The 11,523-nt window shown below is 36.3% G+C and overlaps 1 protein-coding gene across 1 annotated transcript; it reads left to right on the top strand.

Moving 5' to 3' along the window:
- Positions 1 to 904: 904 nt before the first annotated feature.
- On the top strand, positions 905 to 1,414 carry LOC137824622 (tropinone reductase homolog). The gene is made up of 2 exons (XM_068630289.1): positions 905 to 1,075; positions 1,189 to 1,414. The coding sequence occupies exons 1-2, from the start codon at positions 987 to 989 to the stop codon at positions 1,412 to 1,414; spliced, it is 315 nt and encodes a 104-aa protein (XP_068486390.1). The 5' UTR covers positions 905 to 986.
- Positions 1,415 to 11,523: the final 10,109 nt, after the last annotated feature.

Below are 11,523 nucleotides of genomic sequence, written 5' to 3'. Positions count from 1 at the left end.
TCGACCATGATCATTTCGTTGTCAAACTCTTGGATTGAATCTACCACTAGAAAAACCACCACGATAGGTATTGTTACCTTTGCCACAATTATTGTCACTATTTTTCCACTGAGCCGATACAGATTCAGTGTTGGCATGGATAAGAGTTACGTCATCATATGTTTTCTCCTCTCAAACCTCTCATCTTGTGCAAGAAGGAGAGATTCAATCTGCTAAACCGTGTAAGGATCCATGCGAGAGGTGATCGAATATACAAAACCATCAAAATCAAAATCATTAACCCATCAACAATCACATCAATGTGATCTTCTTTCGAGATCTGGACTCCAACTGCAACAAGAGAATCAATGATTTTCTTGATTTCTAATATGTAATCTTTAATTTCTTTTTCCTTCTGAATTGTGCCCAATTGAAGCTTTAACTTCTTAATCACTATGCGGGTATGAGACACATAATAAACCTATAAAAGCTTCCAGATCTAACGAGGTTTCCAAACTTAACTCTTCGTCAAGATTGGAGTGGACATCAAAGCCAAAAGCAATGCCATCAACCGTTGATCTGCTGTACATGTCGATTATAATCTTAACTGAAAAATTTTGTTCGCCGCATCATCTTTGTTATAAATTTTTCTGGAACACCAATGAAGAACTTGTCAAGCTTGAGTGTCCATGAATACTGACAAGCACATGTACTCCAACCATGTACAAAAATTCCCACCAAAAGATTTTTGTCATCTAATAATTTGATTGCAATAGGAATATGAGTTTGTAGAGAAAACAATTCATAAAGGAAACCAAAAACAAAAGAAAGATTAGATGATCCAATACAATTACGAAGGCGGCCTTATAAAATTATATTGTACGGTTAAAATACATTATTCTCACACTGCCGGCGGAAGGCACGAGAAGGTTTCTAGTCTTATGTTGTCATATTTATCGAACGTGGTTCCCCTTACCTTTTGCTAGGAGCTGATTGCAACCAAAATCATGTCTGAAACAAAGTTGAGCTTGAAAGACAAAAGATGGTCACTACATGGGATGACTGCTCTTGTTACAGGAGGAACTCGAGGCCTTGGGTTTGTTTCTCTTAGCTCTTACATCAACCTTATCTCTAATTGGAGCATATGTGGCTTAATCTGCTTTCACTCACTCCATTAACTCTTCTTTTTTATTTTTTATTTTGAATTAGACATGCCATTGTTGAAGAATTGGCAGAATTTGGGGCAGCTGTTCATATATGTGCACGTAGCCAAGAAGATATTGATAAATGTTTGGAGCAGTGGAAAAGCAAGGGACTTAACGTGACGGGTTCAGTATGTGATTTGCTATGTTCTGACCAACGTAAGAGATTAATGGAAACTGTTGGCTCCATTTTTCAGGGAAAACTCAATATTCTAGTAAGATTCTACACTTAATTTGTTCCTCTTCTGAATGAAATGAAAAGATACTCATATACAATGTTCAGTTTAAGAAATATTATTATATGTTCTCAATCAAACCAGCAAGCGCATAATCATTTGCAATTTTTGAGGAATTGAATTTAGTTTATACATAGGGAGAAGCACAATAATTAAGTTTACATTGTTATGTTTATTTTAGAAACTAATTGAAGAAAATAATATAAGGCAAAAAGTTGTAGAAGTTGATTAAACGTAATTGCAAAACTGCTGAGCTGAACTGATTCGTTCATTTTGATTTACTTCAATAATATATATAATAAAATTACATTTACTGGAAGCTATAAAATAAGAATATTACCATGTAAACTGACCATTAATGCAACGGTAAATATTTTAAGGGTAATGAAATCAGAATTAATAACCAACATCTAAGGTTAATAAAATATAAATTAATAACCAACATCCTCCCTTAATTCTGATTTGGAACAACCTTCATGTCCAACATATCTCTTAACTTGATGAAAACATCGATCTTCAATGGCTTAGTGAGAATATCTGCAATTTGATCTTCTGATCTGCAGTATTCCAATTTGATCATGTTCTTCCCAACTTGATCTCGCAGAAAGTGATATCGAATATCAATGTGTTTACTTCTTTGATGAAAAACCGGATTCTTTGCAAGATTAATTGCATAGACATTGTCAACATAAATCTTAATTGGAACATTTAGATTAAAACTAATTTGAGTCATGATATTGCTAAGCCAAATTGATTGACAAGCACTTGTTGTTGCTACTACATACTCAGCTTCACAAGTAGATAATGCAAGAATTGACTGTTTCTTTGATGACCACAAGCAAACAGTCTTTCCGATCATAAAACAATTACCACTAGTACTCTTCCTCTCGTCTGAATCTTACCCCAATCACTGTCTGAGTATCCGACGATCTCAATCTTCTTAGATGAAGAGTAAAATAGATCAAAAGTTGTAGTACCTTTGATGTAGCGCATAATTCTCTTTTCAGCTTGTAAATGAACTTGTCGAGGTGACTCCATGTATCGATTGACCAATCCCACAACATAACATATGTGGGGTCTAATTTCCTCTGATGAATGAAGATTCCATCGTCTCCTTAGATGACTTCAAAGCCTAAAAAGTAGGACATAAGACTGAGATCAGTCATCTCAAATTCCTTCATCATGATATGCTTAAAGTCTCCAATCATTTTGAGATTACTTTCGGTAAAACTCACATCATCAACACAAAGACATAAAATTAGAAAATCTCCATAATCATTAGTCTTTACATAAAGACCATGATCTGATGCACATTTTTTGAATCCAGTGGCATGAAGAAATGAATCAATCCTTTTGTTCCAAGCTCTTAGTGTCTGTTTAAGACCATATAAAGCCTTAGTTAGTCTATACACCTTCTGCTCTTTGCCAGATTATATGAAACCCGGCGTCTACTTTACATAAACCTCTTCATCAAGTGGGTCGTTTAGAAATGCAGACTTGACGTCCATTTGGTGAATTTTCCATTGCCTTTGTGCAGGTAAAGTAATGATTAATCTCACTGTTTCCATTCGAGCTACAGGAGAAAATATTTCTTCGTAATCATAGCCTTCTCTTTACTCAAATCCCTTTGCCACCAACGTTGCCTTGTATATATCAATCTCACCATTTGCTTTCACTTTAATCTTGTACACCCACTTCACATCAATTGCTTTGTGTCCTTTTGGAAGATCATTGGCATACCTTTCGCTTTAAGCATGCTCCTCGTCATGTCCATGATTGTTCTATTCTTTCTCTCGGCAACTTCGTTGTGTTGAGGTGTGTAGGGACATGTTATGTTATGCTGCAACCCAAGTTCTTCACAGTTCCTCTTGAACTCATTAGACTTGTACTCACCCCCTCCATCACTACGCACCATCTTAATTAGTTTGTCACTCTGTCTTTCAACAAATGCTTTAAATATTTTAAAGCATTGGAATACCTCATCCTTGCTTTTCAATAGATAAATCCAGGTTTTCCTTGAGAAATCATCAATAAAGGTTAAAAAATACTTATTACCTCCAACTGATGATATGTCCATCGGGCCACAAACATTTGTATGAACAAGCTCCAAAAGAAATTTCGCACGCCAAGGCTCCTTTACAAATGGTATCCAGTGATTCTTTCAAAAAATGCAAGCCTCACACAATTGATCAGGGTGATGAATATAGGGTAAACCATTCACTAAATTTCGTTTCGAGAGATTTTCCAAACTCTGAAATTTAAGTGCCCAAAGCGTAAATGCCACAACCACGATTCATTATTCACTATTGCATTCAAGCACTTGAAATCACCCATATGAAAATCTACTGGAAACATGCGGTTTTTTTTTATAAAAAGGTTTTAAGAATCAAACTACCTTTTTTTTTATCAAAAATTGATAATTGATTTTCAATTATGTGCATCACGTAACCCTTCTCGGTCAACTGTTTCATACTCAACAAATTACTTTTCATATCAAGTACATAAAAAACATCATAGATGTACTTCTGATCACCATTCTTCAATGTGATAAGAATTCACCCTTTTTCAGTCACTAGAACGAACCTGCCATAACCGAATTTCGCTTTTGTGCGAAATGAGTCATCCAAATCCGCAAACAGCTCCTTCTGACCACACATATGATTCCTGCAACTTGTATCCAAATACCAAGTCTGACTGTTTGGAGTTTCATTTGATGTGGCTGCCATTAGTACTTCTTGATCCTCTTTATCTTGTTCGTGATTACTATCTTCTTGAGCACAATTGGCAGCATGATTATCACCTTTTGATCTGCACTCATTTGCATAATGTCTCGTTTATGATAGTTATAACACTCTACATTTGATTTATTATACATACCTTATCGTCCTCCGCGACCACATCCTCCGCACCAAGAGTTATTTGAACTTGGATTGTGATTGGAACCAGTTGTTAGAATATATGGCCTTAAACGAGACGGGGGGGGGGGGTGAATTGTTTAAGAAGGATTTTTGAAAACTTTTAAGCTTAGAATGAAAATACTTAAGAAGAACCTTGATTAAGGATTCAGTTTTTCCAAAACAATAAGCAAAAGCACAAAGCTGGAAAAACAATCGGTTGTTTTAACGAAACAATCGGTTGTTTATACCAGTTCCAAAATATCAAACCGAATTAAAGAGATAGGGATAGAGAAATTGTACACAGTTGTTTATACTGGTTCACTCCAAACAAGAGCTACGTCCAGTCTTCTCAGAAACCCTGAGGATATCCACTAAGCAATCACTAGTTGATCACTTACACCACAACCAAGAGAATGACCTTGAACACCTCAAGAAACACAAACACACTCTCCTTGGCCAACACTAAGATTGTTGATCTTGAACACCTCAAGAACACACAGCCAATCTCAGCAACACACACAAACGAATTGTTCAGCAGTTTACAAAGATTACACTTGTTACAGATGGAAATCTGAAATCAATACAAGTAGAATCCCTATTCAGCACCTTGATCAATCTCTCAACTCTTTAGCAATCTCAGAATACTTTGAAAAACTCTTGGATGAAAACTTTGTTTCAAGATTCTTAATATATCAAAACTGTTTTTCAGAATATATCTAAGAATATAGTTTGTTATCAAATCTTAACAAACTCTTAATTGCATTTAAAATAGATTGGTCAAAGCATTTAATGACTGGAGCGTATTCAGTTAAAGCATTTAAAGCTCAGTCAAAGAAAACAGTTTTTCTGTTATGGTTTTAAAACAAACAATCGATTGTTTCCTCGAATCAATCGGTTGTTTTGTTACTTAACAAAATACACCATTCAAACACAGTGTTCAAACTTTCTCAAAACACCTAAGTGTAAACAATCAGTTGTTTCGACAAAACAATCGGTTGTTTCAACTTAGTTTGAAAATCATTTTGCTTTGTTAAAATTGAGATGCTAATTGCTTTGAGATTTAATCTAAGTGTTGATTACAACATTGAACTACCCCAGAACAAGACTAAAGCCAGCACAACAGCAACAAGCAAAGCAGAGGCTTCATCATCCTTCAAAGGATTTGGATTCTTCAAAACATTGAACTCCACTTGGTTCAACAATCTCCCCCTATTTGATGAAGACAAATCCCTGGTGCTTGTGTTGTACTGATTAAATCTGAAGCAGTTCCTGCAGAGAAAGCATTCATACTATCCAAAGCTTCTTACAACAGCAAGTTGGATTTCATTCATTAAGCATAATAAACAATCGGTTGTTTACACGAAACAATCGGTTGTTTCTATCAGCAACAACATAAAGCAATTTTAAATTCAGAGATTTAAACATTTTATGCATATAAGACATAGATATACAAGAACCAATAATTCTCCCCCTATTTGTCTTCACAAATAGACTTTTACATGTATTAAAAACAGATTTAAGAGAGATTATTAAGATCAAGAATACCTAACTCATATCTTAAGAAGAAAAACCTCTCTTTTGGCAAAGGCTTTGTGAAGATGTCAGCTAGCTGCAGTTTGGTCTCCACAAACTTCACTTCACAGTTCCCATTTTGCACATGATCTCTGATGAAATGATGTCTTATTTCAATATGTTTGGTCCTTGAGTGCTGAATCTGATTTTTGGTAAGATTGATTGCACTTGTGTTATCACACATCAAGGGAACTTTGCTGATTTGTAAGCCAAAATATGCAAGTTGTTGCTTGAGCCATAGGATCTGCGCACAGCAGCTACCTGCAGCTATATATTCTGCCTCAGCAGTAGAGAGAGAAACACATGCTTGCTTCTTGCTATGCCATGAAATTAGGCTTGAGCCAAGAAGATGACAAGTGCCACTTGTGCTTTTTCTATCTAGTTTGCAACCTGCAAAATCAGAATCTGAATAACCAATTAAATCTATTGGAGAATGAGAAGGATACCATAGTCCTACAGAAGATGTTCCTTTGAGATACTTCATAATCCTTTTTACAGCTTTGAAGTGTGACTCCTTAGGATTTGCTTGATATCTTGCACATAGACACATTGCAAACATGATGTCCGGTCTACTTGCTGTGAGATAAAGCAATGATCCAATCAAACCTCTATATTTTGTTTGATCTATACCCTTTCCAGCAGCATCTGCATCCATATAGCAGCTTGATGGCATTGGAGTGCTTGCCTCTTTGCAATTCTCCATGTCAAACTTTTTTAGAATTTCCTTGCAATAATTTGATTGACTTATGAAGATCCCATCCTTTGTTTGTTTAACCTGAAATCCAAGAAAGAAAGATAGTTCTCCCATCATAGACATTTCAAACTCACCTTTCATTGCAGCCACAAATTCTTCACATAGCCTATCTTGTGTAGCACCAAAGATGATGTCATCAACATAGATTTGCACAAGAATAATTTCTGCATTAGACTTTTTGATGAAGAGAGTCTTGTCTACCATTCCTCTTTCATAACCATGAGATAGCAGAAAGTTGCTAAGCCTCTCATACCACTGCCTTGGAGCTTGTTTCATACCATACAAAGCTTTCTTCAACTTGAATACATGATTAGGAAACTTGTGATCTTCAAAACCCGGTGGTTGATCTACATAGACTTCCTCATTGATGTAGCCATTCAAGAAGGCACTCTTTACATCCATTTGGAAGAGTTTGAAACCATTCATACAAGCAAAAGCCAGCAGCAGCCTCACAGCCTCCAATCTAGCCACAGGAGCAAAGTTTTCACCATAGTCTATGCCCTCTTCTTGATTGTAGCCTTTGGCAACTAGCCTTGCTTTATTTCTAGTGATCACTCCATCCTCATCTAGCTTGTTCTTGAAAACCCATTTTGAACCAATAATATTTATTTCATTAGTTTTAGGGAGAAGAAACCATACCTCATTTCTTTCAAATTGGTTTAGCTCTTCATGCATAGCCTCAACCCATTTCTCATCCTTGAGAGCTTCTTCAATTGACTTTGGTTCACTTTGAGAAACAAAAGCTGTGTGCCTGCAGAAGTTTGAGATGGAGCTACGTGTGGAGACACCTTCCTTTATCTGCCCTATGATGTTATCCACTGACAGATCTCTAGGAATCCTCCACTCTTTGGGCAGCTCACTCTGTTGCAGAATTTCAATCGGTTGTTTCTGCGAATCAACCGGTTGTTTTTCTGCACTGATATCTAGCTTCTCTAAACTGATGCTCTGTTCGTCTTCCTCAGCACTGATCTTTGGGTTCTCACTGATTCTGCGGTCTACCTCATCAAAGACTACATGTATTGATTCTTCTACAGTCATCAATCTCTTGTTGTAGACTCTATATGCATGGCTTGTGAGGGAATAACCAATGAAAATGCCAAGGTCAGCTTTTTCATCAAACTTTCCCAAGCTTTCCTTTCCATTGTTGAGAACAAAACAGCGACAACCAAATACTTTGAGATGACTGATGTTAGGCTTTCTTCCATTTAACAACTCATATGGAGTTTTCTTCAAGATGGGCCTTATAAGCACCCTATTCATCACATAGCAAGAGGTGCTCACTACATCTGCCCAAAAATACTTAGGAAGTGATGATTCACTAAGCATTGTCCTTGCAAGATCTTCAAGAGATCTGTTCTTCCTCTCTACAACTCCATTCTGCTGTGGTGTTCCTGGAGCAGAGAAATTGTGTAGGATCCCTAGCTTCTCACAGAATTTTGCAAACTTCTCATTTTGGAATTCTCCTCCATGGTCACTTCTTATGGAGCCAATGTTGTTGTTCTTTGTGTTTTGAAGCCTTCTTGCTAGCTTTTTGAATGCAGCAAAGGCATCACTCTTTGATTCCAAGAACAAAGTCCAAGTGTACCTAGAGAAATCATCAACAATAACAAGAGCATAATAATTTCCACCAAGACTCATAGTTCTAGAGGGTCCAAAGAGATCCATGTGAAGGAGTTCAAGAGGTCTCAATGAAGAGACAAGATTTTTGGTTTTAAAAGAACTCTTCACTTGTTTCCCTTTTTGGCAAGCATCACAAATGTGATCCCTCTCAAACTTGAGTTTTGGCAGCCCAATCACAAGATCTTTTGATATTAGCTTGTTCAAATGATTCATGTGAATATGAGCAATTCTTCTATGCCAAAGCCAAGATTCATCTTGCTTGGATAGAAGACATCCAATTGAACATGGTGTAGAGATATCTAGAAGATACACATTATTAACTCTCTTACCTACCAACATTACCTCTTTGGTGTTGGGTAGACAGATTTCACATGTGTTTGTCTTGAACATTACTTGATATCCCTTGTCACATAGTTGGCTAATACTCAGAAGATTGTGCTTTAGACCCTCAACAAAGAGCACATCATGAATCACCAAGATGCCTTCATCTCCTATGGATCCTCTTCCAAGTATTCTTCCTTTGTTGTTGTCTCCATAGGTGACATAACCTTCTTGCTTGAAGGATATTCTCAGGAACTTTGATTTGTCCCCTGTCATATGCTTGGAGCATCCACTGTCCAAGTACCAAAGATGTTTTCTTTCCTCCAAGATGTCCTACAAAAACATTATCAAGTACATAGGTTTGGTCCCCTTATGAATGTGGGTCCATTTGGTTTATGCTCATTGATACAAGCTTTATTTTTCTTGGGAATCCACTTCATAAGCCCTTTAGGAACATCATGTTTTCTGATTTTACAGAATCGCACAGAATGACCTCTTTTCAGGCAATAGAAGCATGTAACAATCGGTTGTTTCAATGGTCCAATCGATTGTTTTTCTGGCATTTTCGAAAATGATTTTGAAAATCTATCTTGCTTGTTTTGTGGATTAAAACCCAATCCAGATTTTCCAAAAACACAATTTTGAGATGCTAGCACACTCTCAAAGTTAGATTGGCCTTTAGAAAACTTATCCACTGTTTTAACAAGACAGTGGACCTTCTTTTCAAGATTTTCGCAATTTTCACAAATTTGAGTATCACACTTGCAAGAGGAGTTTTTGTAAATAATTTCCAGATTTTCAAAATCCATTTTTGAGTTTTCTAAATCCTCTTCCAGTGCCTTTACTCTGTTTTCAAGCCAGCTATTCTTTTCTTTCAACCGATTGTTCAAGAGAGCCAATCGGTTGGCTTCTTCATGAGTTTCTTGAAAGGCTTGAAGCAATTGACCATAATTTTCAGAGTTTGAAGAGTTTGATGAACTTACACTACATGAGTCATCTTCCCTTCTGGCCATTAAGCAAAGATTGAGGCTTTTCTTGTTTTGCCTTTTCTTTCTTCTTGCTTGACTCTTTGTCATTGCTTCCTTTGATTCATGAGCAGCTTTGAGTGTCTCCCACATTTCCTTAGCAGTTTTGCACTTTGATATTCTGAAAAATTCATTAGTTTCTAGTGCAGAAGCTATAATATTTTGGGCAGACTTATCAAGCTAAGCCATCTTACATTCATCATCTGTCCATTTGGACAAAGGTTTTGTAAAGAAAGCATTTTCCTTTTTGAACTTTGGAATGTAAGGACCATTCTCAATTGAGTCCCAAATTCTTTGATCAATAGATTCAATAAAGATTTTCATTCTTGCTTCCCAAAACTTGTAATTGAATCCACAGAATAAAGGTGGTTTGTAGATTGAAGCACCCTCCTCAAAATATAGTTTTCCAGCCATAGAAAAAAGATTTTTGGATCAACTTGAATAACTTTCAAGAACCAAGCTCTTGATGCCAATTGTTAGAATATATGGCCTTAAACGAGAGGGGGGTGAATTGTTTAAGAAGGATTTTTGAAAACTTTTAAGCTTAGAATGAAAATACTTCAGAAGAACCTTGATTAAGGATTCAGTTTTTCCAAAACAATCAGCAAAAGCACAAAGCTGGAAAAACAATCGGTTGTTTTAACGAAACAATCGGTTGTTTATACCAGTTCCAAAATATCAAACTGAATTAAAGAGATAGGGATAGAGAAAGTGTACACAGTTGTTTATACTGGTTCACTCCAAACAAGAGCTACGTCCAGTCTTCTCAGAAACCCTGAGGATATCCACTAAGCAATCACTAGTTGATCACTTACACCACAACCAAGAGAATGACCTTGAACACCTCAAGAAACACACTCTCCTTGGCCAACACTAAGATTGTTGATCTTAAACACCTCAAGAACACACAGCCAATCTCAGCAACACACACAAACGAATTGTTCAGCAGTTTACAAAGATTACACTTGTTACAGATGGAAATCTGAAATCAATACAAGTAGAATCCCTATTCAGCACCTTGATCAATCTCTCAACTCTTTAGCAATCTCAGAATACTTTGAAAAACTCTTGGATGAAAACTTTGTTTCAAGATTCTTAATATATCAAAACTGTTTTTCAGAATATATCTAAGAATATAGTTTGTTATCAAATCTTAACAAACTCTTAATTGCATTTAAAATAGATTGGTCAAAGCATTTAATGACTGGAGCGTATTCAGTTAAAGCATTTAAAGCTCAGTCAAAGAAAACAGTTTTTCTGTTATGGTTTTAAAACAAACAATCGATTGTTTCCTCGAATCAATCGGTTGTTTTGTTACTTAACAAAATACACCATTCAAAATCAGTTTTCAAACTTTCTCAAAACACCTAAGTGTAAACAAACGGTTGTTTCGACAAAACAATCGGTTGTTTCAACTTAGTTTGAAAATCATTTTGCTTTGTTAAAATTGAGATGCTAATTGCTTTGAGATTTAATCTAAGTGTTGATTACAACATTGAACTACCCCAGAACAAGACTAAAGCCAGCACAGCAGCAACAAGCAAAGCAAAGGCTTCATCATCCTTCAAAGGATTTGGATTCTTCAAAACATTGAACTCCACTTGGTTCAACACCAGTGTTGTTTTGCTCAGCGCCTCCATGATTCTAGACACCACGACCTTTGCTGGAATAGCTACCACCACATCCCCGTCCTCTGCCTCGTGAACTACCGTGTTTATGATAGGAGCTATCAACCAGACAATAACCTTACTTTCATTGTTGAAATGTCATTGGCCTTTTCAATTGCAGCAACAACATGTTCAAATCTGGGAGTTAAAGACCTCCAAAACTTCTCCACCTTTGCCTGCTCCGAATGTGTTTAACCATTGATCTTCATCTGATTTGTCAAGGCAAGAAATTTATTTATATAGACATCAA

Source organism: Phaseolus vulgaris, chromosome 8, assembly GCF_000499845.2.
Source record: "Phaseolus vulgaris cultivar G19833 chromosome 8, P. vulgaris v2.0, whole genome shotgun sequence".
Classification (NCBI taxonomy): domain Eukaryota; kingdom Viridiplantae; phylum Streptophyta; class Magnoliopsida; order Fabales; family Fabaceae; genus Phaseolus; species Phaseolus vulgaris.
Note: the sequence above shows the minus strand (reverse complement) of the source record. Positions and strands in the feature narration are given on the sequence as shown.